A 25,267-nucleotide genomic window follows, 5' to 3' on the forward strand; every position below is an offset into this window, starting at 1 on the left:
CTCTCCTGCGCGAGCTGCACTGGCTGCCGGTGGCCTTCCGGGTGCGCTTCAAGGTGTTAGTAACAACTTTTAAAGCGCTCCATGGCAATGGACCTAGGTATTTGCAAGACCGCCTCCTACCAAACACCTCCCTTCGACCAGTCCGCTCCCACAGAGAGGGCCTCCTTAGGGTGCCGTCGGCCAGACAATGCCGGCTGGCTACCCCCAGGGGGAGAGCCTTCTCTGTGGCAGCTCCTGCCCTCTGGAATGACCTACCCCACCGACCTACGTACAGTTGCGGACCTGCGCCTTTTTCGCCGAGCCCTGAAGGCCCATCTATTCCGTGCGGCCGGCCTGGCGTGGTTTGATTATATTTCAGTGGGGTTTTTTTTACGGGTGTGTTTTTAGAACAGGCCTGTTATTTAATTCGATTTTAAAACAAACTATTTATTTATTATCGTGGTTTTTAGTATCGCCTGTTCACCGCCCTGAGTCCCGCAAGGGAGATAGGGCGGTATATAAATTTAATAAATAAATAAATAAACTGGACTCTATTTCTCCTTAGATTTGTCTCTTTGTTTTGGATGCATTTTGCAAACTTTTCTGCTAATACATGACTCTAAAGCTGATTTCTCTCCGTTTTCAACTTTTAAAAGTTTCCTAGATTGGACTGTCCTTTTCTTGCAGAACCAACTTATTTAGAAAATAATGCTGTGGCAGGTGTTCCCCCTCAGTAATCTCAGCTCTTGTCATCTTACTTGGGAGACAAATTAGTTAGAACATATCCCATTGCTCAGAATCGGGGCAAGAACTTTAATTAAAAGTTATTTTAATTAAGCAGGGGAAAAAGTCATTGACATCTGATTCGAATCAGTCATGAAATCTGCAAGTTCCAGGTTTGCCTTCCCTCCACTCCCACTAGTGTTCAGCCCTGTGGAGAAAGGGATTCTTAACCAGGATGAGCTAGCCATGAAAGGTGGATGATAAAAACCTGGCTCTTCTTTTGTGAGTGCTGAATGCTTCTGTCACATCAAATCAGGAGTCTTCACCATAAGCTTTTTGTGTGTTTCAGCCTCAGAATTATGCGCACTTTTCTCTGAGGGTGACCAGTTAGGCCCTGAAGATCTGCCCTTTGACATCGGGAAGGACAGCGTGAGGTAATGCTGGCTTCTTCCAGCTAAAGTTTTATGCAGATTGGCGCTTTGAAACCCGAACACTTTGCAAAGGACCTGCCTATGTGATACCAGCAATTTGCTCCCGGAGTGACTTCGTAGCATCTGGAGGTCTTGTGTGTTTCTGTTGCTCTTCCTCATATCTGAAAGCTGATTGCGTCCGAAGATGACGTTCTGGATCAAGTAGGACAACTTCAGTGTACCTTTGAGACCTCTGGTGTGTGGGTCCTGCTATCCTCCTTCCAAGAAGAATGGTGAGATCCTACTGTTCTTCAGATCTGTCTCCAAACATGGAAAGGCCCACTCGTGCTTTTTTAGCTTTCACCTTTTTTTGTGGGTAACTCTGATGCTGAGTTCTTTTAAACCACACCACCCTCACTTTTGTAGCCCTTAGAGGCCCCCTCCAGTCAATGAATCCCAGGTTGGAGTCCCTATTTCCATTTGGGGACGTTTTAAGGAACAAAAGTGGACTCCTTCTTAAGTCTAGTGGATGCTTAAAACTTCCATTTTGCTGAGAGAGAGAAAAACCCGCCCTCCCCACATAGTCTGTGACTCCGTCTAATTTTAGAGCACCCTCTCAAAATACAAAAAAGTACAAAACTCTTATTGTGCCAATCCATTTTAAAGACTACTGATTTCTTCTTTCATCTGTCTTTATTTTTCGGTGAGTTTATTGACCTAGACTGCTTTCTGATAAGAAATTATGCCAATTTGTTTATTCTGTTTGGTCTCAGATAAGAGCTTTTAATGATGCGAGCTGTCTTGAAGTTTGATTAGCATTTGGTAGCTCGTTTCTCCCGGGAACGGCACTGCCCCACATTTTATGGAAATGCCTTAACACAGATTTTTCCTGTCTCTGAAAATTCTAGCTGTACTGGTTTTTCACTCCCATTTAACAGAAGCCTGCACCTGACCTACCTCCCAAAAGTACTTTTACGTTAGCTTGTATTTCTCAGTGATGTGGTAAAGTTTATGGGGACGAAGAACGGACGTTTTCCTGCTGCAATTTATTTTAACGGTATGCATTGTTGTCTTAAGCTATTTAAATATTTTCAAAGAGGAATTTTTCTCTCTCTCTCTCTCTCTCTCTCTGAATTAGTCCAATACTGGCCAGTTGAAAATAGCCTTTTCTGCATTGCATTTGAGCTACTGAAGATGTTCTGATTTTAAGCTTAATTTGGCTGATCCCTTAAAAGCACGTTTATAACTACATGCATATTACTTAGTGTATCCTGGTGTATTTATCTTCTCCTGAGCGTTATACCTTAAACGGAAATACCCATGTGTAAATGGAATGTTTAAAAACTGTAAAACTTCAGGTGAAAAATGGTTTGCACTCTTTTAATTAATAAAATGAATGTGGAATTGACTGCGCTTGCGTGCCGTTGACGTGCTTAAGAAGGCCTGCAAGAATCCGTTACTTAGCTTTGGCATCCACAGCCTTTGCAAAGTACCTCTAGAGCTTTTTGTGATTGGTTTTTATGGGTCTTTGACGCAAACATTTTGTCCCGGTACTCATCATTTATTTGGTGTTCAGCGCACAAGCTAGAACTTGTCGCTGTCAGCTATCTTATGACTCACTTCCCCTTATTCCTTAGGGGGAAAAAAATCGGTACTCATCACACCTCCCGGAACCAATTAACGATGAGTACTGAGGTTCCAGTTGTATTTTATGCTTAGTGACAATTACGTAACTGCAGTAGAGAATGATCATGGCGTTACAAATAGGCTGGTGTTGGGATAATAAGTAAACAAACTTCTAGAACAGACATGTCAAACACAAGGCCCGGGGGCCGGATGCGGCCCACGAAGTGGTTTCATGTGGCCCGCGAAGCCATCCTGGAAACAGTGAGGGAACGGCCCCCGCTGCCTTGGCCCTGGCCCAAGCCGGCTGGGAGCCAATGTACAATTTTGTGGTGGCCATCTATGCTGAAACGCATTCAGTCTTAGCTCCACAAGGCCGTCTGGAAACAGCGAGGAACCAGCCCCTGCCACGTCTGCCCCGCCCCCTGGGTGCATGCTGGGGAGGTGTCACCCTTTGTGAGGAATGAAGAAATGGACCATCGCCTGGAAGTGGCCAGCAAATGGCCCTCACCTACTTCACCTATCCGGCTTGATGGGCTCTGCCCCGGTCCCACCCCCTTCTGCCAGAGACCCTCAGATCTGTCCCACTCCTGCCCAGGCCCCCACAGGCACCCTTGACGCGAATGATGTAGAGCTGGCCATGCCCACCCAGTAGGCTATACCCACTCCATCCACGCCCACCCAGTAGGCCGCATCCACCTGGCCTCCGAGGGCAAGCGCAATGCTGATGCGGCCTTCAATGAAATTGAGTTTGACACCCCTGTTCTAGAAGCTTTGTTTTGGAATGGCGTGGTCCAGAGCTGTCACTTTGAAATGTTTCAATCCCTCATCGCTCTCAAATGAGCATCCTCAATCCCGTGCTTGCTCTGAAGTAAAAGCATTGAGCAGGGTAAATAAGCCACCTTCTTCAGAGATTTTAGTAAAACAAATATTCTAGCCCCCTCCCCCCCCCTTTTTTTTTAAATGAATTTGAATCGAAGAGCAGAGGTAGCTAGTCCGGTTTTTATTTCCTTTGGGAACTCTCATTACTAAAATTAAGATTTAGTCTTTAGACTCAGCATTCTAAGAAAATCCCCCTTTTTTACCCTCAAACTGATTTGCATAATAATTTTTTTTTTGTAATTGAGACAGACTTAAGAAAAAGCAAGATTCGTTTTGCTGTTACGTCATAAGTTTTGAAATGGACACATCAGCATCTAACCACCGTTATATCCATTGATTTTTATAGGCAGCTGTCACTTTCATTCCCGGTGATATTTTAAGGTAGGACAACCAGAAAATGATTTATTCAGACACTCTGTAGGCTTTTAAACTTTGGATCTCTTCCCCATTTCCCACTTACATTCTTTGTCTCCTACCAACTGACGTCATTTTAATTTCGCTGAAAGTCTGTCTCGACTGAGGGTTAAATATTGGACTGTGATTGAGAATTGGAATCTAGTTTATCCTCAGCTCTGAAACGCAGAATAATTTTAAACCAACATACAGCACATTGTTCTTGGAAAGTTCTTGAGAAGCAGAAACTGGGAAGAAATCACTACATACTTTCCCTCTAGCCTAGATACAAGATATAAATCAAATAAATGTGTTCCCTGGGGTAGAGGGGATTCCCCCCCCCCTTTCTAAATTTTGCTGGTTTTAGTGCCTCTTTTCTGTGGCCGAAGGTCTGTGGAGATTTTCAGTCATCCAGGTCATGGTTGTCCCAAAGGTGCTTTTGCAAACGACAACTGGACTTTTATTTTTCTTTGAAGTCAATTTGCTTCTCATCTAAGAAGTTTTTCAGTTCTTCAGTCAGAACTGAAGAAGCTGCTTGGATGTGTAACGAAATGTCAAATGCACAGGTATAGTATAGGGGGTACCTTGCTCAATAGTAGCAACTGTGAGAGGGATCTCGGAGTCCTAGTAGACAATCATTTAAATAGGAGCCAGCCCTGTGCTGCAGCTGCCAAAAAAGCCAACACAGTTCTAGGCTGCATTAAAAGAGGGACAGAATCAAGATCACGTGAAGTGTTAATACCACTTTACAAGACCTTGTAAGGCCACATTTGGAATACTGCATTCAGAGTGCAGAGAAGAAAGAGTGCAGAGAAGAGCAACAAGGATGATTAGGCGGACTGGAGGCTAAAACATATAAGGAACGGTTGCTGGAATTGGGTATGTCTAGTTTAACGAAGAGAAGGACGAGGGGGGACATGACAGCAGTCTTCCAATATCTCAGGGGCTTCCCCAAAGAAGAGGGAGTCAAGCTAGTCTCCAAAGCCCCTGAAGGCAGGACAAGAAGCAACGGATGGAAACTCATCAAGGAGAAGCAACCTGGAACTAAGGAGGAATTTCCTGACAGTGAGGACAATTAACCAGTGGAACCACCTGCCTCCAGAAGTGGTGAATGCGCCAACATTGGAAGTTTTTAAGAAGAAACTGGACAGCCATTTGTCCGAAATGGTATAGGGTTTCCTGCCTGAGTAGGGGGTTGGACTAGATGACCTCCAAGGTCCCTTCCAACTTTATTATTATTATTATTATTATTATTATTATTATTATTATTATTATTATTATTATTATTATTATCTTCAAGGAAAAATAAAGTCCAGTTGCCTTTGAAAAAGTACCTTTGGGTCTCTCCTCTCTGGGCTCGCTGCCGTTTTTGCAACCTGAAGCTTTGAAATCTCTGCAGTTAAAAGTAGAAAATCAGGCGGCAGTTTTAACTGCCTATGAAACGAGAGGAACTCAAGATTTTGTGTTATTAAAAAAGTACAGACAGGAGAGTTAGGATTTGTTGTTTTATTAAGGTACTGGTAGAGGTTGAACATAGTCCTTGTCTTTTGCAAACAGCTTTAATAAATAAAGTATGGCTAATACACGATTCCTACGAAAGTCATTAAGTTACTGGAATAAAATTTTCAGCCGATCCCAACGTGTGACTAAATCATTTCTACTAAACTGAGCTTACTTCGTTAGTTTTAGGACAACACAATTAGCTTTCAATAGCTCTGCAATATACTTGACATTCTCAAGAATGCACAGGTCTAACATTTTAGTAATAACGATGAATGTCATTAATCTTTTTTTCTTTTTCTCTCTTTCCCAAAGTAGGGATTGTTAGACAAAAGGTTTTATCCCGTCAAACCAAATTTTGACATTTGCGCAATACTTCGATGTGTTAATACTGGTGGCTACATATTTAGTCCTACTGTAGAGGTTACATTATAAAGAGAAATCAGGCCTTGTCCACAGGCATGAGAACCACCGCTGGCGGCATTGTTTTTGTGGTTCTTTTAGCTCTGGAGCCGAACAAGCTGATTCTTGGGAAGATGTCCAGTTGTCGGATCCTTAATTAATCTCAAGAGCCTAGGCAAGGAAAAGGGCCACTTGAACTATTAATTTTCAGTTGTCGCACTGAACTTACACTGCATAGCTGTTTTTTTCTGGCTTAACTGTTCTTCAAAAATATACAACACTGTAAACACAGGACAAATAAAAGACAGGGCTACTTTGATGAATCTATAAGGGTTCTCATTTGAAAATTATTCATATGGAAGCAGGGGAGGGTTAGATGCTGTCTGAGTACTGTAGTCTCTTCCTCTGAAGGATGTGGTCTTTGAGCCAGGCGAGGTGCCAAAGGGAGAATATCTTTCCTTGCTTTTGTGGGTATCCCTAATTTGCTTGGCAGGGGACCACCAGCTTGTGCTTTTTCAGGAAGTTGGAGTAGATTCTAAAGTGCTAAGAGTGACTGATGGCACTTCAGGGTATAAATATTTTGTCTTCCTTCTGTGCCAACTGCAGGGCAACCGAAGTGGATTAATAGCTTCAGGATCAACGCTACATGTAGTCCTCAACTTAGAACCCATTTGTTTAGCGGCCCTTCGAAGTTAACGACGGCACCGACATTAAGTGACTTGCAACCAGGCCTCTCACTTTAAATGGCTTTGGCAGCCTCCCTAAGTTCACACGAGCAAAGTTTGGGCGCTTGGCAGCCAGCGTGTAATTGCGACGGTCGCAGCATCCCGGGAGCCGCGCGATTGCCACTTCCAGTGTTTACATGTGGTTTCCCGACAAAGTCGATGGGGAAAGCTGTGTTTGCTTAATGACCGTGTGAGTCACTTAACAACTACAGTGATTTACTTAACAACCACGGCCTCCAGAAATTGTGGGCGCTCCATCACTGGAGGTTTTTAAGAAGAGACTGGACATTCACCTGTCTGAGACGGTGTAGGTCAGGGCTTTTCAACCAGTGGTACGGGTACCACTTGTGGTACATTGGCACCTGGCAGGTGGTACGCGACCATCCTAGAAAAGTGGTAGTGGGAGGGGAATGAGCTGAACCGGTGGCAGCACCGCACAAGCCTGAGCGAGAGATGGCTGGAACTGCAGGGCTGTCAGGGCTCAGCGGAAGCACCAGGATCAGCACCAGGATCCAGCTGGAGCTCGGTGCTGATCCTGGCCGTTCTGCTGGGCCCAGAAGAAGCGTTGATCAGCTGGAATGTTGCAGCCTCTCCAGGGTCTTGTGATTTACATTCAGATGCTTGGCAACTGATTCATATTTATGACGGTCACAGTGTCCCAGGGTCATGTGAAGTGACCAAAACCTGCTGCAACCACCCAGCAGATAGGGGGGGGGATAAAAACCAAACACCCCCCCACCCCACCCCTGCTGCCAATCCTCAACAGAAATGCTCACAACAATGAAAACCTCCGACAGGAGGAAGAGTGCTGCCAGGCAGGCAGGCAGGTGTCTTGCTCGGCTGTGGCTTGGGGGACACTTTTTTCAGTGCCATTGTAACTTTGAACAGTCACTAAGCGAACTGTTGTAAGTCGAGGACTACCTGTACTTTATCACTTTTTTCCTTTTTTTTTTTTTTTGGTCAAGTTTCTGACACCTTGCTAGGTGACTGGTGGTACTCGGATGTTGCCATATCCTAAAAGTGGTACAATGGGTGAAAAGGTTGAAAAGCCCTGGTGTAGGTTCTCCTGCTTGAGCAGGGGGCTGGACTAGAAGACCTCCAAGGTCCCTTCCAGCTCTATTCTATTCTAAAGGAGGACAGAAAATTGGGTGCGACTTACTAAACCAACCGCCTTGCTTAGCAGTGGGGATTCTGATCCCGATTGTGGTCGTAAGTCGAGGACTACCTGTATTCTATTCCCTGCTGCAGAAGGTATTTATCTTAATTCTACAGTTTCTATCGGAGGGGGGGGGATTAAAGGAATCCCTTTGAAAGTCACAGTGGATAAATAAATTCACCAAGCAGCTCTCGAGCGGCCTCTGGAAGGGGGCAGCTGGGCGGCGTCTCTCTCTTCTTACCAACTGCTCCTGCTCCTGTGTTCTCACACAACTGATGCAGCTTGTGTGAACTCGAGGGATACTCCAGATCTTTATTGGAAAGATTTCAGTAGGCAAATATCAAACCACTATTTTAAATACACAGATTTACCAAACACTTTTTACAGACGACTAACATTAACACGGTTAAATACCTATATTTTTGTTTTTTTTGTATATTTTCACCAGCTAAAAAGGATCCAAACACAAGATACGGAACATTTAAGATTATCGTTCATTTAAAAGGAGCTTATTGCTTACGTCAGCAAGCAGCAAATGAGGGCACGGGAGTTTTAACTGAAGGAAAACTACTTTCTATTTACCAGTGGCATGAAGAAAAAAAAAACCACAGCATGTCACGAAGCACTGCTTTTTTTTTTTTTTGCTTTTTTCTTTTTTCTTTTTTCCTCTTATGCCTAGTAGTGTCATAGAATCAAGCAGCACGTACCGGATCAGGAACAACTAACTTTTAAAATATGTATTATATACCAACGTTTGGGAAAAAAATGCCTCACAAATGGGACTGTACACACTTGTATCACTATGAGATGAAAGAAATGGACATTTTTCCTATTTGTAACAATATTTTTGTACTGGACCGCAGTGGGAATCCATTGACCGGCTGGTTCCTGCCGAGTCAAACGTGGCGAGCAGCAGGTAATCCATCTATCAATCCACAGGCATGAAGTTAACTTTGTAAGCACGAGAGAGAGCATGATCCACAGCCAGTTACTTTCCAACGACACCTGCATTTTGGGAAGAGCATCCAGCTCCTGCAGCACCTATAAACTTGGGACAAGTCTTCAGAGAATTGCCCTGAAGACAGCAGTTGGATCCATCTCGCCTCGACTGATCTGAAAGGTTTTTCCAGACAAGATACCCCAGATTGCTCTAGTTTAATCTCCCGGCCACGCTCTACGTAACGTGATACACCTAAGCTTGTCAAATGCAAACAAATGGTTCTCCTCTCCATCAGTAATGCCTAAAGTGAAGGCTTTCAATCTCCTTTCGTGGCATAAAACCACTATTTCCTCTAGGTCAGTGGACTTCAACGCCCGTGTCTGGGGAATTCTGGGAGTTGAAGTCCACCCATCTTAAAGTTGCTCAAGGTTGAGAAACGGGCTCTAAATGCAAGCTTCGTGAGGTGTGGACTTCAACTCCCAGAACGGCTGGAGAATTCCTGGAGTTGGAAGTCGCACACCTCGTAAAGTTGTCGAGGTTGACAAACACGGCTCTACAGAATTCTTTCCGAATATGCCATCCTTCAGGATTTCCAATTAGGATGTCCGGGTTTCGAGAGTTGTAGTTCCAAAACTTCTAAAAAGCAGGGGTCCTCAACCTTGGCAACTTTAAAACTTGCGGACTTCAACTCCCAGAATTCCTCAGCCAGACACGCTGGCTGAGGAATTCTGGGAGTTGAAGTCCACAAGTCATAAAAGGGCCAAGTTTGAAGACCCCTGAACTAGACCTTCAAACACTGAGTGAGAAGGACCCCAGCCAGCAGAATTCTGGGAGTTGGAGTCCACAGATATTGTCTGTGGCACATAATGGTTATGTGTCAAAAGCCTAAATTGTCTTTTTTTTTAAAGTTTTTTTTAAAGTTGCCACGGTTGAGAACCCCTGCTCTAAAGGGTGCCTTGTTAAGGACTACCTCGATTTTTTTTTTTAAGTCATTAGACCACAAATCAAAGTTCAGAAGCATTCTCTAACCATCGGTAATCTCAAATTTTCTGTTAAATATTTAAATTTGCACAAATGGGCAGAGTGCATCGGTTAGTTTTACTGATCAGAATATTGTGAAATTTGGGAGAGGTTTTTGAAGATAGTGTAAGCGGTGTGCCGAATATTTTAAGTGTTTAAGCACCTAAAAGAAGTCTTCTGTGACTTCTTTACGTGACGCCGTTACATCCCAGTTACCTAGCTTATATGAAAATTAGTGCTCTTGTTTCAAGAATAGTTTACTCGTCAGGATTAAAATAAAAAAATGGAAGGCAATCCTCAGATTCTCACCCCGAACTGGGCAATTTAAATCTCCAAATTTTTACATAGTTTTTCTAATGTTGGTAGAGGAGAATGGCCACGTTCATACTTTATTTCTTCATCTGATTGCGTTCCCAACTGCTCTGGACATCCCTAATAGCTTCATTTCCTATTCTTACAGCCTCTTCATTTGAACATGCAGGCGCTCCAAGCAACTGGAGCAAAAAACGTCTCCGACACGCAATTATTCCTAAAAAAAAAATAATCAAAAAATCACAACCTCTTACCTGGGAAAGCAGAACTGACGACAAATTGGCGGTTTAAATGAGTTTTCATAGGACAGTGTGAATTGTATCTGAACTGATTTTTACATCAGTTTGACACCTGAGATAAAAAGCATTGGGGAAGGAGAGCGCAGTGGCTCGAATCGGCCACAAATGAGGATGAATCTTAAGCCGTTTAAGCATTATTACGAGGTTTAGGGGGGGTTTCCGTTTAAAAGGCTAAATTGTCCTTAAATAATACCTCCCTCCCCCCCAAAGCCCCACACAAGTTAACTTGTGATTTCAGTTATCGTTTCAATTTTAGCTGCAAGAAATCATCTTTTCAAAAACGAACAAAAAAACCTACAAAAACTTGACATGGCGTTGCTTCCCCTTGCCCCCTCTTCTCAATGGAGGAGGGGAAAAAAATTTAAAAAGATCGAATAAATCTCTCAAACTGCATCTGAAGGGTTGGGAGGGCCTAGGTGCTAGATTAAACCTCCCATTATGGCTTTTAACAACAGACCTGCAAAACGACCTGATAACGTAATTTTTGCTCTTCGGATTAAAGAAGCCCAAATCCCCAAGGATTCCTTACGCCTTCCCTACTTCCTCTCCTCTCCTCCACTTACAAAAAAAAACCAAAAAAAACCCCCGATGGGTCTAGAAGGTCTTTCTGAAAATATTGCTCCATAGACCTTTCTCTCTCTCTCCCTCTCTCTCTCTTTTTTTTTTTGCAAATTCTTTTCTTTGTTTTTTTTTTTAATGGCACTTTCCTGTCTTGTCCGGCGAGTCCATAAGAATATCCAGTCCCCACGAAGAAATGAAGCTACTACACAGAGTGCATACGTGATCCGTGTGTGTTTGTACATGAGAGAGAGAGAAGATTGAATGTGTCCAGGAAATTGCTAGGGAGACCGATGTGCCAATCCTTGTTTGTTGTGTTTTTCCCAATTTTGGAGACGAAAACACTGATTCCTAGGATGTTTTTGGAGACAAACACTGATTCCTTAGGAGGTATTTACACGAGTCGAGCCTTCCGCCGGTATCCTGATTCTGAAACGCTCCCTCTGAATTACTTCTAATTCTGTGAATGTCTAGACTATTGAAGAAGAAGAAAAGAAAAGAAAAGAAAAGAAAAAAATACAAAGGAGGGAACGTGTTATTTTTTACAACTCCACAGCAGCCACGGGTCTGGTATACAGGGACTTGGCCTTAGCATCAACAAAATGCTGTCGCCGTGACCTTGATGGCAGCCAAGGGACACTTGCCCAGGACGACTTCTTAGGAACTTGTTCCTACGGCCATTTAGGAGGTTGGGTGAGCAGAGGGTTAAACTTTCCGGGCAGAAAACGGGCCTTTGCTCAAAGAGAAGACCGTGGAGCTTCGGCTTCAGTCTGGCTAACCGTTGCCACCGCTTCACGTCGCAGAAATGAAAATGAGAGAAAATGGAAGCTGGTCTTCCCCAGGACTTGAACCACTCGCCTTCAGGCCCGGCGGAGATCGGGGCCTCCGCCGGCGCCACGTCGCGCTCCCCTGGGCGGGGACAGCCCAAGTTCGCAGAGCCCCGGAGAGGGTTGTGCCCTTCGGGCGTAGCGCCCTCCCTTCTCTTGCCCTCGCCCAAGACGCCTTGGCTCAAAATCGCCCTCTTAGGGACGCCGGCACTGAAGACTTGATCTGGGGAGAGGCGTTTGGCACTGTGGAGTTTGCCAGCTTCCGTTTTCCTCAGGTCTAGGCAGCCCGGATCTTCGAAGACGTTGATGGAGGAGCCGGCGCTCAAGGTAGTTCGGTCCGTGAAGGAATCCACTCGGCCGTCGTAGCCGAGATCGGCAGGCGCCGAGACCTGGTGCTGAGGCCACTGTCTCTTGCAATCCCCCTGGTTCTCTTTGTCGTCTCCGCTGTCCTCTTGCCCGCCTTCGAAAGAGTTCTCGGTCCACTCGGAGTCCTCGCCGACGCTGACGGAGGCGCTCATGTCCCTGAGGAAGACCACGATGACGGTGATGTTGTCGCTAGAGCCGGCGTCTCGAGCGGAAGCCACCAGCTTGTGGGCCACCATGCTGCTGTCCCCGTTGTTCTCCTTCAAGTGGTCAGCCACCACCTTCACCGCCTCGTCGGGATTCATCGTGTCGTAGAAGCCGTCGCAGGCTAGGATGAGGTAGTCTTCCGATCCATCCAGCGCTGTGGAGGCAGAATCTGCGTCTCCACAGATGTATGGCTTGTGCTCTGCATCACCTGGAACAGGTAAAAAAAAAAGAGAGAGAGAGAGATTTAGGCTTCTGACACATAACCATTAAGCCAGGGATCTTCAAATTCGGCCCTTTTATGACTTGTGGACTCCAATTCCCAGAATTCCTCAGTCGGCCATTTTGATTAAACCGTGGGCTTAGAGCCAGACCAGGGGCCTTCAAACTCGGCCCTTTTATGACTTGTGGACTTCAACTCCCAGAATCCCTCAGTCGGCCATTTTGATGAAACCATGGGCTTAGAGCCAGACCAGGGCCCTTCAAACTCGGCCCTTTTATGACTTGTGGACTTCATTTCCCAGAATTCCTCAGTTGGCCATTTTGATGAAACCGTGGGCTTAGAGCCAGACCAGGGGCCTTCAAACTTGGTCCTTTTATGACTTGTGGACTTCAACTCCCAGAATTCCTCAGTCGGCCATTTTGATGAAACCATGGGCTTAGAGCCAGACCAGGGGCCTTCAAACTCGGCCCTTTTATGACTTGTGGACTTCAATTCCCAGAATTCCTCAGTCGGCCATTTTGATGAAACCATGGGCTTAGAGCCAGACCAGGGGCCTTCAAACTCGGCCCTTTTATGACTTGTGGACTTCAACTCCCAGAATTCCTCAGCCAGGCACGCGTGAGTTGAAGTCCACAAGTCATAAAAGGGCCGAGTTTGAAGATTCCTGTGTTAAGCCATCTATCTTTTCCTCTGCCTTTTAAGGCCGTAAAAAAAAAACACCACATAAAATACTAACAGTGAACGGGAAGCTTGAGGAAAGCTGTTATGTGACAATGAGGCTCCCCAATTTTATCTGAATGCATCAAGTCACTAGCTCTCATTAACATAGGTGCTTTTTCAGGAGGCAACTGGACTTCCTTGTTTTTCTTTGAAGAGGTTTCACTTCTCATCCAAGGAGCTTCTTCAGCTCCGACTGAATGGTGGGGAATGGAAAGATTTATACTCCTTGCAGACAGCCGGTCATTTTGCCTTCTTTTAGAGAGTCGTTGAGGCTACTTGGAGGCTGACCTGTGTCCTCGGGGTCACCTGAGTGGTGCAAATGGGTGTGGAACACAATCCTTTCAGCAGTTCCAAGTTCCAACCTGGAACTAAGGAGACATTTTCTGACAGGGAGAACAATTAATCAGTGGAACAGGTTGCCTCCAGAGGTTTTGAATGCTCCAACACTGGAGGCTTTTAAGAATCTGTTTGTCCAGATTGATATAGGGTCTCCTGCATGAGCAGGGGGTTGGACTAGAACAGGGCTTTTCAACATTTTCAACCAATGTACCACTTTTAGGATACGGCAACATCCGAGTACCACCAGTCGCCTACCAAGGTGTCAAAAACTTGATGACCAAAAAATAAAAATAAAAAAGGAAAAAAGTGATAAAGTACAGGTAGTCCTCGACTTACAACAGTTCGCTTAGTGACTGTTTGAAGTTACAACGGCACTGAAAAAAGTGCCCTCCAAGCCACAGCCGAGGAAGACACCTGCCTGCCCGCCCGGCGGCGCTCTTCCTCCTGTCTGAGTTTTCCATTGTTGTGAGCATTTCTGTTGAGGATTGGCAGCGGGGGTGGGGTGGGGGGGTGTTTGGTTTTTATTCCCCCCGTCTGCTGGGTGGTTGCAGCAGGTTTTTGTCACTTCACATGACCCTGGGACACTGTGACCGTCATAAATATGAATCAGTTGCCAAGCATCTGAATATAAATCACAAGACCCTGGAGGTGCTGCAACATTCCAGCTGATCGGCGCTTCTTCTGGGCTCAGCAGAAGCGCCAAGATCAGTACCAAGCTTCAGCTGGAGACTGGTGCTGATCCTGGTGCTTCCACTGACAGCTCCGAAGAAGCGCCGATCAGCTGGAAAGCGGCACTGATCCTGGCGCTTCCGCTGAGCCTGACAGCCCTGCAGCTCCAGCCGTCTCTCGCTCAGGCTTGTGCGGTGCTGCCATCGGTTCAGCTCATTCCCCTCCCCCACTACCACTTTTCCAGGATGGTCGCGTACCCCCTGCCGGGTGCCAATGTACCACAGGTGGTACCCGTACCACTGGTTGAAAAGCCTTGGACTAGAAGACCTCCAAGGTCCCTTCCAACTGTGTTACTCCGTTACAACTGACAGCATCAAAATCATCCTTGCGTTTTGCTTTTAATCCCTTCTCTAGCATTTTCTGATGCTTTACTTGGCTTTGTTCCAAACAATACTCGGTACTGAGTAGAACATTTTCATTCAATTTGCCCACTCTGGCTGCAGCGTTTCCTGCCTATCAGCCATCCACATTAACAATTGTAAAGGACTACAAAGCGTAGCATTTTTTTTTCTTCCTTACCAATGGCTCGGGAGACAGAAAGACTTCCGTTGACTCGCCATGCTCCAAACCAGACCACACAGCCTCCAAGGGCCTCAATGCGTTTCTTCTCATCCTATAAAGCAGAAGACAATTCACCCGTTGGTTGAGCTTCCGGCTGCACTTACAGTACACGTATTTCCTCAATTTTCATCTTAAACCATAAAAACAAATTATTCAATCTCTAGATATATCTCCTTAAAAAAAAACACCTCCCTTTTTATGATCCTGTAATCCCTTAATTCGGGGGGAGAGTCAGACGACTGGATGGAGCTGGGCATTTACTGGCTGGCTGTCCTTCCTGACGCCACGTAGAGTTCGCAGCAGATATTTTTTCTTTGCACCTCTAGGAGAGAAAATCTGCTACTTAGGATTAAATTCTCCACGCTTCGAGTGGGAGGCGAGTGTCTTCACCACTAGGCCAGCATGCTGCTCTCTATATCTATCATCCATCCATCCATTATCTACCATCTATCTATGTATCATCTCTATCCATCCATATATCATTTGTATCCATCATCTCTATGTATCTCTCTGTCTATTATCTATCTGTCTGTCTGTCTGGCTCACTATCATCTATCTATGTCTCTACCTACCTACCTACCTACCTATCATCTATCTATCTACCTATTATCTCTGTCTGTCTATCATCTATATCTATCTATCTATCTATCTACAGTATCTATCTATCTATCTATCTATCTATCTATCTATCTATCTATCTATCTATCTATCTATCTATCTATCTATCTATCTATCTATCTATCTATCTATCTATCTATCTATCTATCTCTATCCATCCATATATCATTTGTATCTATCCATCATCTCTATGTATCTCTCTGTCTGTCTATTATCTGTCTGTCTGTCTGTGGCTATCATCTATGTCTCTACCTACCTACCTACCTACCTATCATCTTATCTATCTATCTATTATCTATCTGTGTCTGTCTGTCTGTCTGTCTGTCTGTCTGTCTGTCTGTCTGTCTGTCTGTCTGTCTGTCTATCTATCTATCTATCCAATCATCCTTGTATCAACTTCTCTCTCTCTCTCTCATCTTATCTATCCATCTATCACTATCACATTTTGGAATCGCCCATCTCCCTCCTAGAGGGGATTCTGGGGAGTGTACAATAAAATACTACAACATAAGCACAGTACATAAAAGTTAAAAAGAGGCAAGGATGCTAAAAACACTGTTAAAATTTAATTGAAAGGTGGGGAGAGGGCTTTCATGGCTGGCGCCCACCAGCCCCAAGGCTGCATGCTCTACTGTGCACACAGCCATGTTTTTACGCCTTTCCAGAAGGCCAGGAGAGGGGGGGCTATCTCACCTTGGGGGAGGAGAATGTTCCACAGGGCAGGGGCAACAGCGGGGGCAACGGCAGACCCCACCAGTCAGAATGTAAGAAGTAACTGATGGGATGCACAACATACATTTGCTCCCTGACTGGGTGTGACAGGCCGATGTAATGGGACCTTGAAGACGGTTCCATAGCTGTCTGACCCGCGGCCACGTAGGGCTTTCAAGATCATAACCAACACCTTGAATTGGGCCCAGAAGCAGACCGGCACCCAGTGTAGGTCATGCACCAAAGGTCTTAATGCGCCCTTCTCTGGGTGCCCAAAATTTCCTTGGTGACTCTGTTCTGTGCCAGCTGAAGCTTCCAGATACTCTTCACGGGTAGCCCCATGTACAGCGCATTGCAGTAGTCCAAACAGGAGATGACCAGGGCGTGAGTGACCGAGCGGAGAGAAGCCTCCCTATCCAGAAAAGGGTGTGAACTAGCACGCCACGCAAATTAGTAACTGCAAAGAGGCTGCACAAGCTGGGCGGCCGTCAGCCAAGTCCCCTTTTCTACAAGGAGTTCTGTAGTCCTAGGGTGGACTCACCTCCCGATCTGGTTTATGAGGCTTCATCAGCTCCACCGCTTGGCCCCTTTTCACCAGCATCACTTGAGAGTCCCCCAGCCAGGCCACGTACAACATGCTCTCTCGGATGAACGTCACAACGCCTGTGGTGCCACATCGCAAGCTCTAAAGAGAAAGCAGAGCCGTCACCGGGACGCACACGGAGAAAGTGGAGCCAAGCCGACAGTTTGAGAGACAGAACAAGAACCAAGCTACAGGTAGTCCTCGACTTTACGATGCCTCGTTTAATGACCGTTCAACGTTACAGCGACACTGAAAAAAAGGGACTTACGACCGTTTCTCACACTTAACGACCGCTGCGGCATTCCCTCCATGAAGACGTGATTGGCAACTGACTCATATTTATCACGACTGCAGTGTCCCAGGGTTATCTGTTCGCCTTCCGACAAGCAAAGTCAATGGGGAAGCCAGATTCACTTAACGACTGCGTTACTAATTTAACAATTGCAACGATTCACTTAGCAACCGTGGCGAGAAAGGTCGTAAAGTGGAGCAAAGTTCACTTAACAAGTATCTCGCTTAGCAACGGAAGGTTTGGGCTGGATTGTGGTCGTACGTCGAGGACTCCCTGTGCAGTTTTTTTATGTGTGTGTGTGTGTGTGTGTGTGTTGGGTGGAGCACCCGATCTACCAAATATAAAGCTGATGAGAGCTAAAGAGCTTGAAATAGCTATACTAGTCTTAACTCTTTGTCAGTTAATATTTTATCAGCAACATGTTGTCTGGGTTCCAATATTTAACTTGCTAATACATATTAAGTTCCTTTCTCTCTACCTCGTTTTTCTAGCCCTTGATAAAAAGTGTCCCATGTTCCAAAGTAGACTGAGTTTTCTTTCTCTTTCATTTTCAATGTCGCCCTGTCCATTCCTGCACAATCTAGAATTGTTTTTGATTAACTCTTCCTCTGTTGGTAATTCTGCATTTTCCCAATGTTGAGCGAATACAATTCTCGCCGCCGTTAATACGCGTAATATTAAATACATACATTCTTTCTCATAATTTCCTACAATTATACCTAACAAAAATAATTCTGGCTTGAAATTTATTATGTTTTTTTAATCATTTTCTCTAACCATATATGTATTCTTGACCAAAACCTTTTGGCTTTAGGGCAGGGGTCTTCCAACTTGGCCCTTTTATGACTTGTGGACTTCAACTCCCTGCCTGGCTGAGGAATTCTGGGAGTTGAAGTCCACAAGTCATAAAAGGACCAAGTTGGAAGACCCCTGCTTTAGGGCATGTCCACCAAAGGTGGTAGTATGTGCCTGGTTTTAGTCTACATTTCCAACCATTGCTAGACATATTTTTAATATATATATATATATTTTGAAGCCAGTGCAAGCAATAGATTTTACCAAGCTGTTTGAAACACCGATGTGCAATTCTGACTTGTAAATCCTCAAAGCCCCGGGCAAAATCATTTTGAAACCTGTCCTAATTTAATGACTTAAGGGCGGGAAAAAATTGAGAGCATCAGTGGATATGTGCCAAATCAGTACTGTTCAACACGAACGGTTATTTTTCTTCAACTTTTCTATTAGAGGAACAGACAGAAAGAGGGAAAGTCAATCGGCTTTGCTGTGATCAAAGCCATCCAAAACAGCTTCTGCCACAGGCAAAATTAAAGCTTTGGGAATTTGCTCAGAACAGGAAATATTGAGTCAACGACTTCCAGAGCCACCTTAAGGCCAGGGTAAGATCAGTTTGTCAAAGCATAATTATATGATGGCCTTTTTTATTTTCTCTACGGATTCCCCCCAATAAAACAGGATTCCAAAGCAACTCTCGTGCACCCAGTTTGACCGATCCCTTCAAAATTAATCAAAATCCCAATGGTGCTTTTTTCAGGAGGCAACTGGACTTTCTTGTTTTTTTCTTTGAAGACGTTTTGTGTCTCACTCAAGAAGCTTCTTCAGCTCTGACTGGATGGTGGGGAGTGGAAGGATTTATATTCCTTGCAGACAGACTCTAGAAAGAGTGCAGAGAAGAGCAACAAAGATGATCAGGGGACTGGAGGCTAAAACATATAAGGAACGGTTGCTGGAATTGGGTTTGTATAGTTTAATGGAGAGAAGGACGAGGGGGGACAGGATAGCAGTCTTCCAGTATCTCAGGGGCTGCCCCAAAGAAGAGGGAGTCAAGCTATTTTCCAAGGCGCCTGAAGGCAGGACGAGAAGCAACGGATGGAAACTAACCAAAGAGAGAAGCAACCTAGAACTAAGGAGAAACATCCTGACAGTTAGAACAATTAACCAGTGGAACAACCTGCCTCCAGAAGCGGTGAAAGCTCCAACACTGGAAGTTTTTAAGAAGAAACTGGACAACCATTTGTCTGAAATGGTATAGGGTTTCCTGCCTGAGCAGGGGGTTGGACTAGACTTCCAAGGTCCCTTCCAACTTTATCATTATTATTATTATTTGCATTCTTTCTGAGAGTCGTTGAGGCCACTTGGAGGTTTATTGGCGATATAGGAGAACAAACCCATCAGGACAAGATTCAGCGGTCCATCTGCATTTAAAAGACACAGGACGGACTTTCGAAGACAGCAAAGTCCACATTTTGGACAAGGAGGACCGCTGGCTTGAAAGAGGGGGCAAAGAGGCCATCTAGATCAAGACAGCCCTCCCTCAACAGAGGGGGAGGGACACGACATCGTCTATGTCCAGTCGACAACACAGTCCTTTCAGCAGTTCCAAGAAGGCTCCACGCCCATTTACTCTACTCAGGCGACCCTGAGGAGACAGACAAACCTCCAAGTGGCCTCAAGGACTCTCTAAAACAATGCAAATGACCGGCTGTCTGCAAGGAGTATAAATCCTTCCATTCACCCACCATTCGGTCAGAGCCGAAGAAGCTTCTGGGATAAGAAGCGAAACATCTTCAAAGATTAAAAAGGAAGTCCAATTGCCTCTTGAAAAAACACCTTTGGGATAAACGATGACCTGGATGGCTGAGAACCTCCACAGACTTCAAAATTTAATATTTTTTCTCCTTTGATAAAAGCCACCCATATTTGTTATTCAGACGGTTCCAAGCCGGGAAAAAGGATAAATTTCTTTGAAAGAGACAGAATCCACCTTTAAATTATTTTCGAAAAATTAAAACTACAAAACTGCAAAAAAAAAAAAAAAATACTCCTTCAATTCTCTCGGTGTCGGTGCTTGAAATTCCAGGCGAGCAGTCTGGCTTGCAGGAAAATAAATGAAGATATTGGGAGGTTTTCTTCCAAACAACTAGCCTGAAAAGACGTTTCCTTAACCAGTGGAACAGCTTGCCACCAGAAGTGGTGAATGCTCCAACACTGGAAGTTTTTAAGAAGAGACTGGACAGCCATTTGTCTGAAGTGGTATAGGGTTTCCTGCCTGAGCAGGGGGTTGGACTAGAAGACCTCCAAGGTCCCTTCCAACTCTGTTATTCTATTCTATTCTATTCTATTCTATTTTTCTTCCTTATTTTATTCTATTCTATTCTGTTTTAATTCTATATCTATATATCTACATCATCTATATTTATATCTATATCTATTCTATTCTATTTTTCTTCCTTATTTTCTGTTCTATTCTGTTTTAATTCTATATATATCTATTCTATTCTATTCTATATTCTATTCTATTCTATTCTATTCCATTTTTCTTCCTTATTTTATTCTATTGTTTTAATTCTTTTCTATTCTATTCTATTCTATTCTATTCTATTCTATTCTATTTTTCTTCCTTATTTTATTCTATTCTGTTTTAATTCTATATATATCTATATCATCTATATTTATATCTATATCTATTCTATTTTTCTTCCTGTTTTAATTCTATCTATATCTATTCCATTCCATTCCATTCCATTCTATTCTATTCTATTCTATTCTATTCTATTCTATTCTATTCTATTCTATTCTATTCTATTCTATTCTATTCTATTCTATTCTATTCTATTCTATTCTATTCTATTCTATTCTATTCTATTCTATTCTATTCTACTTTCAACCCGGGAGTGTCTTAAACCAGGAGTCCCCAACCCCCAGACTGTAGCTCAGTACCGGGCCGCAGCCTGTTCAGAACCAGGCTGCACAATCAGCAGGTGAGCGTGCCTGCGTGCATGCATGCAGCTCCACTTGCACAAGTGGCGGGTGAGCGCCTCCCCGTGGAAAGCTCCGTTTGCGTGAGCCGTGTGTGTGCATGCCTGCCACTTATGCAAATGGAGCTAGAAACGCGCTCTGGCCTCAAAGCAAGTAACCATCTCCTCTACACACACACACACACACGCCCTGCTGATGCCACCGCCATTGCCGGTCCAGACAGCTGGAAAGGCTGGGGACTGCTGCCTTAAACCAGGGCTTTTCAACCTTTTCACCCATTGTACCACTTTTAGGATATGCCAACATCCGAGTACCACCAGTCGCCTAGCAAGGGGTCAAAAACCTGATGACCAAAAGTGATGAAGTACAGGTAGTCCTCGACTTACAACAGTGCGCTTAGTGACTGTTCAAAGTTACAATGGCACTGAAAAAAGTGCCCCCCAAGCCACAGCCGAGCAAGAGACCTGCCTGCCCGCCCGCACTCTTCCTCCTGTCCGAGGTTTTCATTGTTCTGAGAATTTCTGTTGAGGATTGGCAGCGGGGGTGGGGTGGGGGGTGTTTGGCTTTTATTCCCCCCGTCTGCTGGGTGGTTGCAGCAGGTTTTGGTCACTTCATATGACCCTGGGACACTGTGACCGTCATAAATATGAATTGGTTGCCAAGCATCTGAATGTAAATCACAAGACCCTGGAGATGCTGCAACATTCCAGCTGATCAACGCTTCTTCTGGGCCCAGCAGAAGCGCCAGGATCAGCGCTAAGCTACAGCTGGAGCCTGGCGCTGATCCTGGCGCTTCCACTGAGCCCTGACGGTCCTGAAGAAGCGCCGATCAGCTGGAGCCTGGCGCTGATCCTGGCACTTCCACTGAGCCCTGACAGCCCTGCAGCTCCAGCTGTCTCTCACTCAGGCTTGTGCGGTGCTACCACCGGTTCAGCTCATTCCCCTCCCCCGCTACTTTTCTAGGATGGTCACGTACCACCTGCCAGGTGCCAATGTACCACAGGTGGTACCCCTACCACTGGTTGAAAAGCCCTGCCTTAAACAATGCCTCCAATGGCAGTTCCAGATTCAGTCCAGTCGTAAACCCAGAGCTGTCTGAAAACCCAAGTCCTGCCCGCTCGCTCAAGCAATGAAGCCAGTTCACCTCTCTGGCGGCCTTCTGCACGAAGCGCTCATCCGTCACCTGGAAGGCCTTGCAGAGGGCTTCAGCCGGGTCGTGCTGGAACGCTTCTTGGTGCACCAAATTCACGTGGAGGTGAATGGAGGCGTAGATGGCCGCGTCCACGCCTCCGTGGCCATCGAAGACGGCAAAATAGGCCTGCTCCTCTTGATCCTGCCAATCGAAAAAGGAGCAAATCAAGCAGAGAACAGGCTGAGGGGCAGCAGCTTCAGCAACCAGGTTATGCAGAGGGCCTTTAAACGAGAAACAAAATAAAGTCAGACTGGTACCGGCTAAAAATCATGCACAGAGGTTAGCCATCCTGTGGGAAAAGATGGACATGGAAACTGTCAGGGTGAAGAATCCAGACCGCCTGTTAAACTCCAGTTAAGCTGATTTATGGCCCATGCCTATACACAAATATCTAGTCAACGGTCAGCACTAAACTGGCGTTAGGTCAGTCAACAGAATTCAAGAAGGGCTGGACTTAAGACCAATTGTGAGAACGTAAAGATTCTAGGCTGATTACTCTCTTGACTCCACCCCCACCATCTCTGCCAGGCTCTGTCACTCCTTCTCCTATAGCCTAAGGGATTACCACAAAGAAGAGGGAGTCAAGCTATTCTCCAAAGCACCGGAAGGTAGGACAAGAAGCAATGGGTGGAAACTCATCAAGGAGAGAAGCAACCTGGAACTAAGGAGAAATTTCCTAATAGAGCAATTATGGAATGCAATATATGTATGTATATATGTTTGTGTGTATGTATATGTGTATATGTATGCTTCTCTCCTTGATGAGTTTCCATCTGTTGCTTCTTGTCCTGCCTTCAGTTGCTTTGGAGAATAGGTTGACCCCCTCTTCTTTGTGGCAGCCCCTTAAATACTGGAACGCTGCTATCATGTCCCCCCTTGTCGTTCTTTTCATTAAACTGGACATAACTAATTCCAGCAATCGTTCTTTGTACGCTTTAGCCTCCAGTCCCCTAATCATCTTTGTTGCTCTTCTCTGCACTCTTTCCAGAGTCTCAACATCTTTTTTACATTGTGGTGACCAAAACTGGATGCAGTATTCCAAGTGTGGCCTTACCAAGGTATTAACGCTTCAAGTGACCTTGATTGTATCCCTCTCTTGATGCAGCCTAGAACTGTCTTAGCTTTTTTGGCAGATGCAGCACACGGCTGGCTCATATTTAATGATTAGGGTCCTTCAAATAATTGTTGAGGAACAATAAAGGAAACTGCTTTGGATTAACTCAGAATGTCTAGAAGACCTCCAAGGTCCCTTCCAACTCTGATTCAGTTCCACTCCATTACATTCTATTCTAAATTCTATTCTAAATTCTATTCCGTTCCATTTTCCTATTCCTATTCTATTCTATTCATAGTTCTATTCTATTCCTATTCCTATTCTATTCATAGTTCTATTCCATTCCATTCCATTCTATTCTATTCATAGTTCTATTCTATTCCATTCCATTCTATTCAGAGTTCTATCCTATTCTATTCCTATTCTATTCCTAGTTCTATTCCATTCCATTCCATTCTATTCTATTATTATTATTTTACTATTCTATATTTCTATTCTATTCTATTCTATTCTATTCATAGCTCCATTCTATTCTATTCTATTCTATTCTATTCTATTCTATTCTATTCTATTTTTATTATTTTACTATTCTATATTTCTATTCTATTCTGCTCTGCTCTGCTCTGATCTATTCTTTCTTGGTTTTGGAGCCTGACAAATGGAGATATTGGTACGGAGTTCCTTCACACTTTAAGGTTCTCACCCCTACCCACCTTATTAAGCCTACATGCAATGAAAACATTTCCCTTGGCGCCCACCTGGATTCTAGCATTCTTGGCTACCTAGAATTTCATCTCATATGACTTAGCTGCCCTGCTGGCAGGACTCCTTTACCTCCAGGTTGAAGAGCGTGTTGAAGTCTGGAATGCAGACGTGCTTGTCTTCCATCTTGCGTCTCATGTTCTTAATGGCGTGGATCGATGTGTCGTAGTACCGATGTGGCTTTGTCTGGAGCGGGAAGTCCTTCAACCAGGTGCTGCAAGTGTTGTGAAGCTTGCTGAAGACTGTGCGGGCCAACTTCTCCGTCTCCACCTCTGAAAGGAGAGCCAACACCACGTAAGCACGAAAAAAACTCCTCGTTGAAATACAAAGGAATATCATCTTGCAGGAGTAAATCCCTTTTCCTCTGATGTTTTGCCGAAAGAGTTAGAGACAGGCAGTCCTCCACCTACGACGGTTCCTTTAGTGACCGTTCAAAGTTACAACCGCAAAGGGACTCGTGACCATTTTTCACACTGATGACCGTTGCAGCGTCCCTGCCATCACCCAATCAAAATTTGCTTGGCCACTGGCCTGTATTCATGACGGTCACAGTGCCCCTGGGGGTCATGTGATGCCCTTTTGTGAACTTCTGACAAGTCAGTGAGGAAGCCAGAGGCACTTAACAGCCCTGTTGCTAAATTAACAACTGCAGGGATTCGCTTAACCACAAGGGCAAGGTGGATGTACAAGTATAATATAGGGGGTACCTTGCTCAATAGTAGCAACTGTGAGAGGGATCTCGGAGTCCTAGTGGACAATCACTTAAACAGGAGCCAGCCGTGTGCTGCAGCTGCCAAAAAAGCCAACACAGTGCTGGGCTGCATTAACAGAGGGATAGAATCAAGATCAGGTGAAGTATTAATACCACTTTACAAGGCCTTGGTAAGGCCACACTTGGAATACGGCATCCAGTTTTGGTCACCACAATGTAAAAAAGATGTTGAGACTCTAGAAAGAGCGCAGAGAAGAGCAACATAGATGATTAGGGGACTGGAGGCTAAAACATACTAGTGGACAATCACTTAACCATGAGCCAGCAGTGTGCAGCAGCAGACAAAAAAGCTAATACAATCCTGGGTTGTATAAACAGAAGCATAGAATCAAGATCAGGCGAAGTATTAGTACCGCTTTAAAAAACCCTAGTGAGACCACACCTGGAATACTGCAGCCAATTTTGGTCACCATATCACAAAAAAGATGTTGAGAGTTTGGAAAAAATTCCGAGAAGAGCAACTAAGATAATCAAAGGCCAAGAGACTAAAACATACAAAGAACGGCTGCAGGACTTGGGTTTGGCTAGTCTAAGGAAAAGAAGAAATGGGGGTGACATGATAGCAGGGGTCCAGTATCTGAGGGGCTGCCCCAAAGAAGAGGGGGTCAAATTATTCTC

At 44.8% G+C, this 25,267-nt stretch overlaps 2 protein-coding genes across 2 annotated transcripts in view; one reads left to right on the top strand and one right to left on the bottom strand.

Moving 5' to 3' along the window:
* The window catches only part of LOC107295180 (E3 ubiquitin-protein ligase TRIM37), a 54,359-nt gene extending 53,140 nt beyond the window's left edge, over positions 1-1,219 (top strand). The window contains exon 21 of the mRNA XM_029285784.1: positions 1,052-1,219. Coding sequence (XP_029141617.1) covers positions 1,052-1,140 — 89 coding nt within the window. The 3' untranslated portion in view covers positions 1,141-1,219. The remainder of the gene's footprint in view (positions 1-1,051) is intronic.
* A 10,238-nt stretch (positions 1,220-11,457) lies between these two features.
* PPM1E (protein phosphatase, Mg2+/Mn2+ dependent 1E) lies at positions 11,458-24,030 on the bottom strand. Its single transcript, XM_015824482.1, has 5 exons — positions 23,950-24,030; positions 22,014-22,202; positions 16,759-16,902; positions 14,847-14,940; positions 11,458-12,527 (listed from the first exon to the last, which is right to left on the bottom strand). The coding sequence occupies exons 1-5, from the start codon at positions 24,013-24,015 to the stop codon at positions 11,458-11,460; spliced, it is 1,563 nt and encodes a 520-aa protein (XP_015679968.1). The 5' UTR covers positions 24,016-24,030.
* Between the last annotated feature and the right edge of the window lie 1,237 nt (positions 24,031-25,267).

This window comes from Protobothrops mucrosquamatus, unplaced genomic scaffold (assembly GCF_001527695.2).
Source record: "Protobothrops mucrosquamatus isolate PMUCROS unplaced genomic scaffold, P.Mucros_1.0 scaffold2251, whole genome shotgun sequence".
Lineage (NCBI taxonomy): Eukaryota > Metazoa > Chordata > Lepidosauria > Squamata > Viperidae > Protobothrops > Protobothrops mucrosquamatus.

Bases quoted from the DNA above. Each gene is read 5' to 3' on its own strand.
- PPM1E (XM_015824482.1), bottom strand. From the start codon at position 24,015: ATGAGACGCAAGATGGAAGACAAGCACGTCTGCATTCCAGACTTCAAC. The intron at 22,203-23,949 runs GTAAAGGAGTCC...TTCGATTGGCAG, and splicing joins ACACGCTCTTCAACCTGGAG to GATCAAGAGGAGCAGGCCTA. The intron at 16,903-22,013 runs GTGAACTGGCTT...CTTTCTCTTTAG, and splicing joins TGCAGAAGGCCGCCAGAGAG to AGCTTGCGATGTGGCACCAC.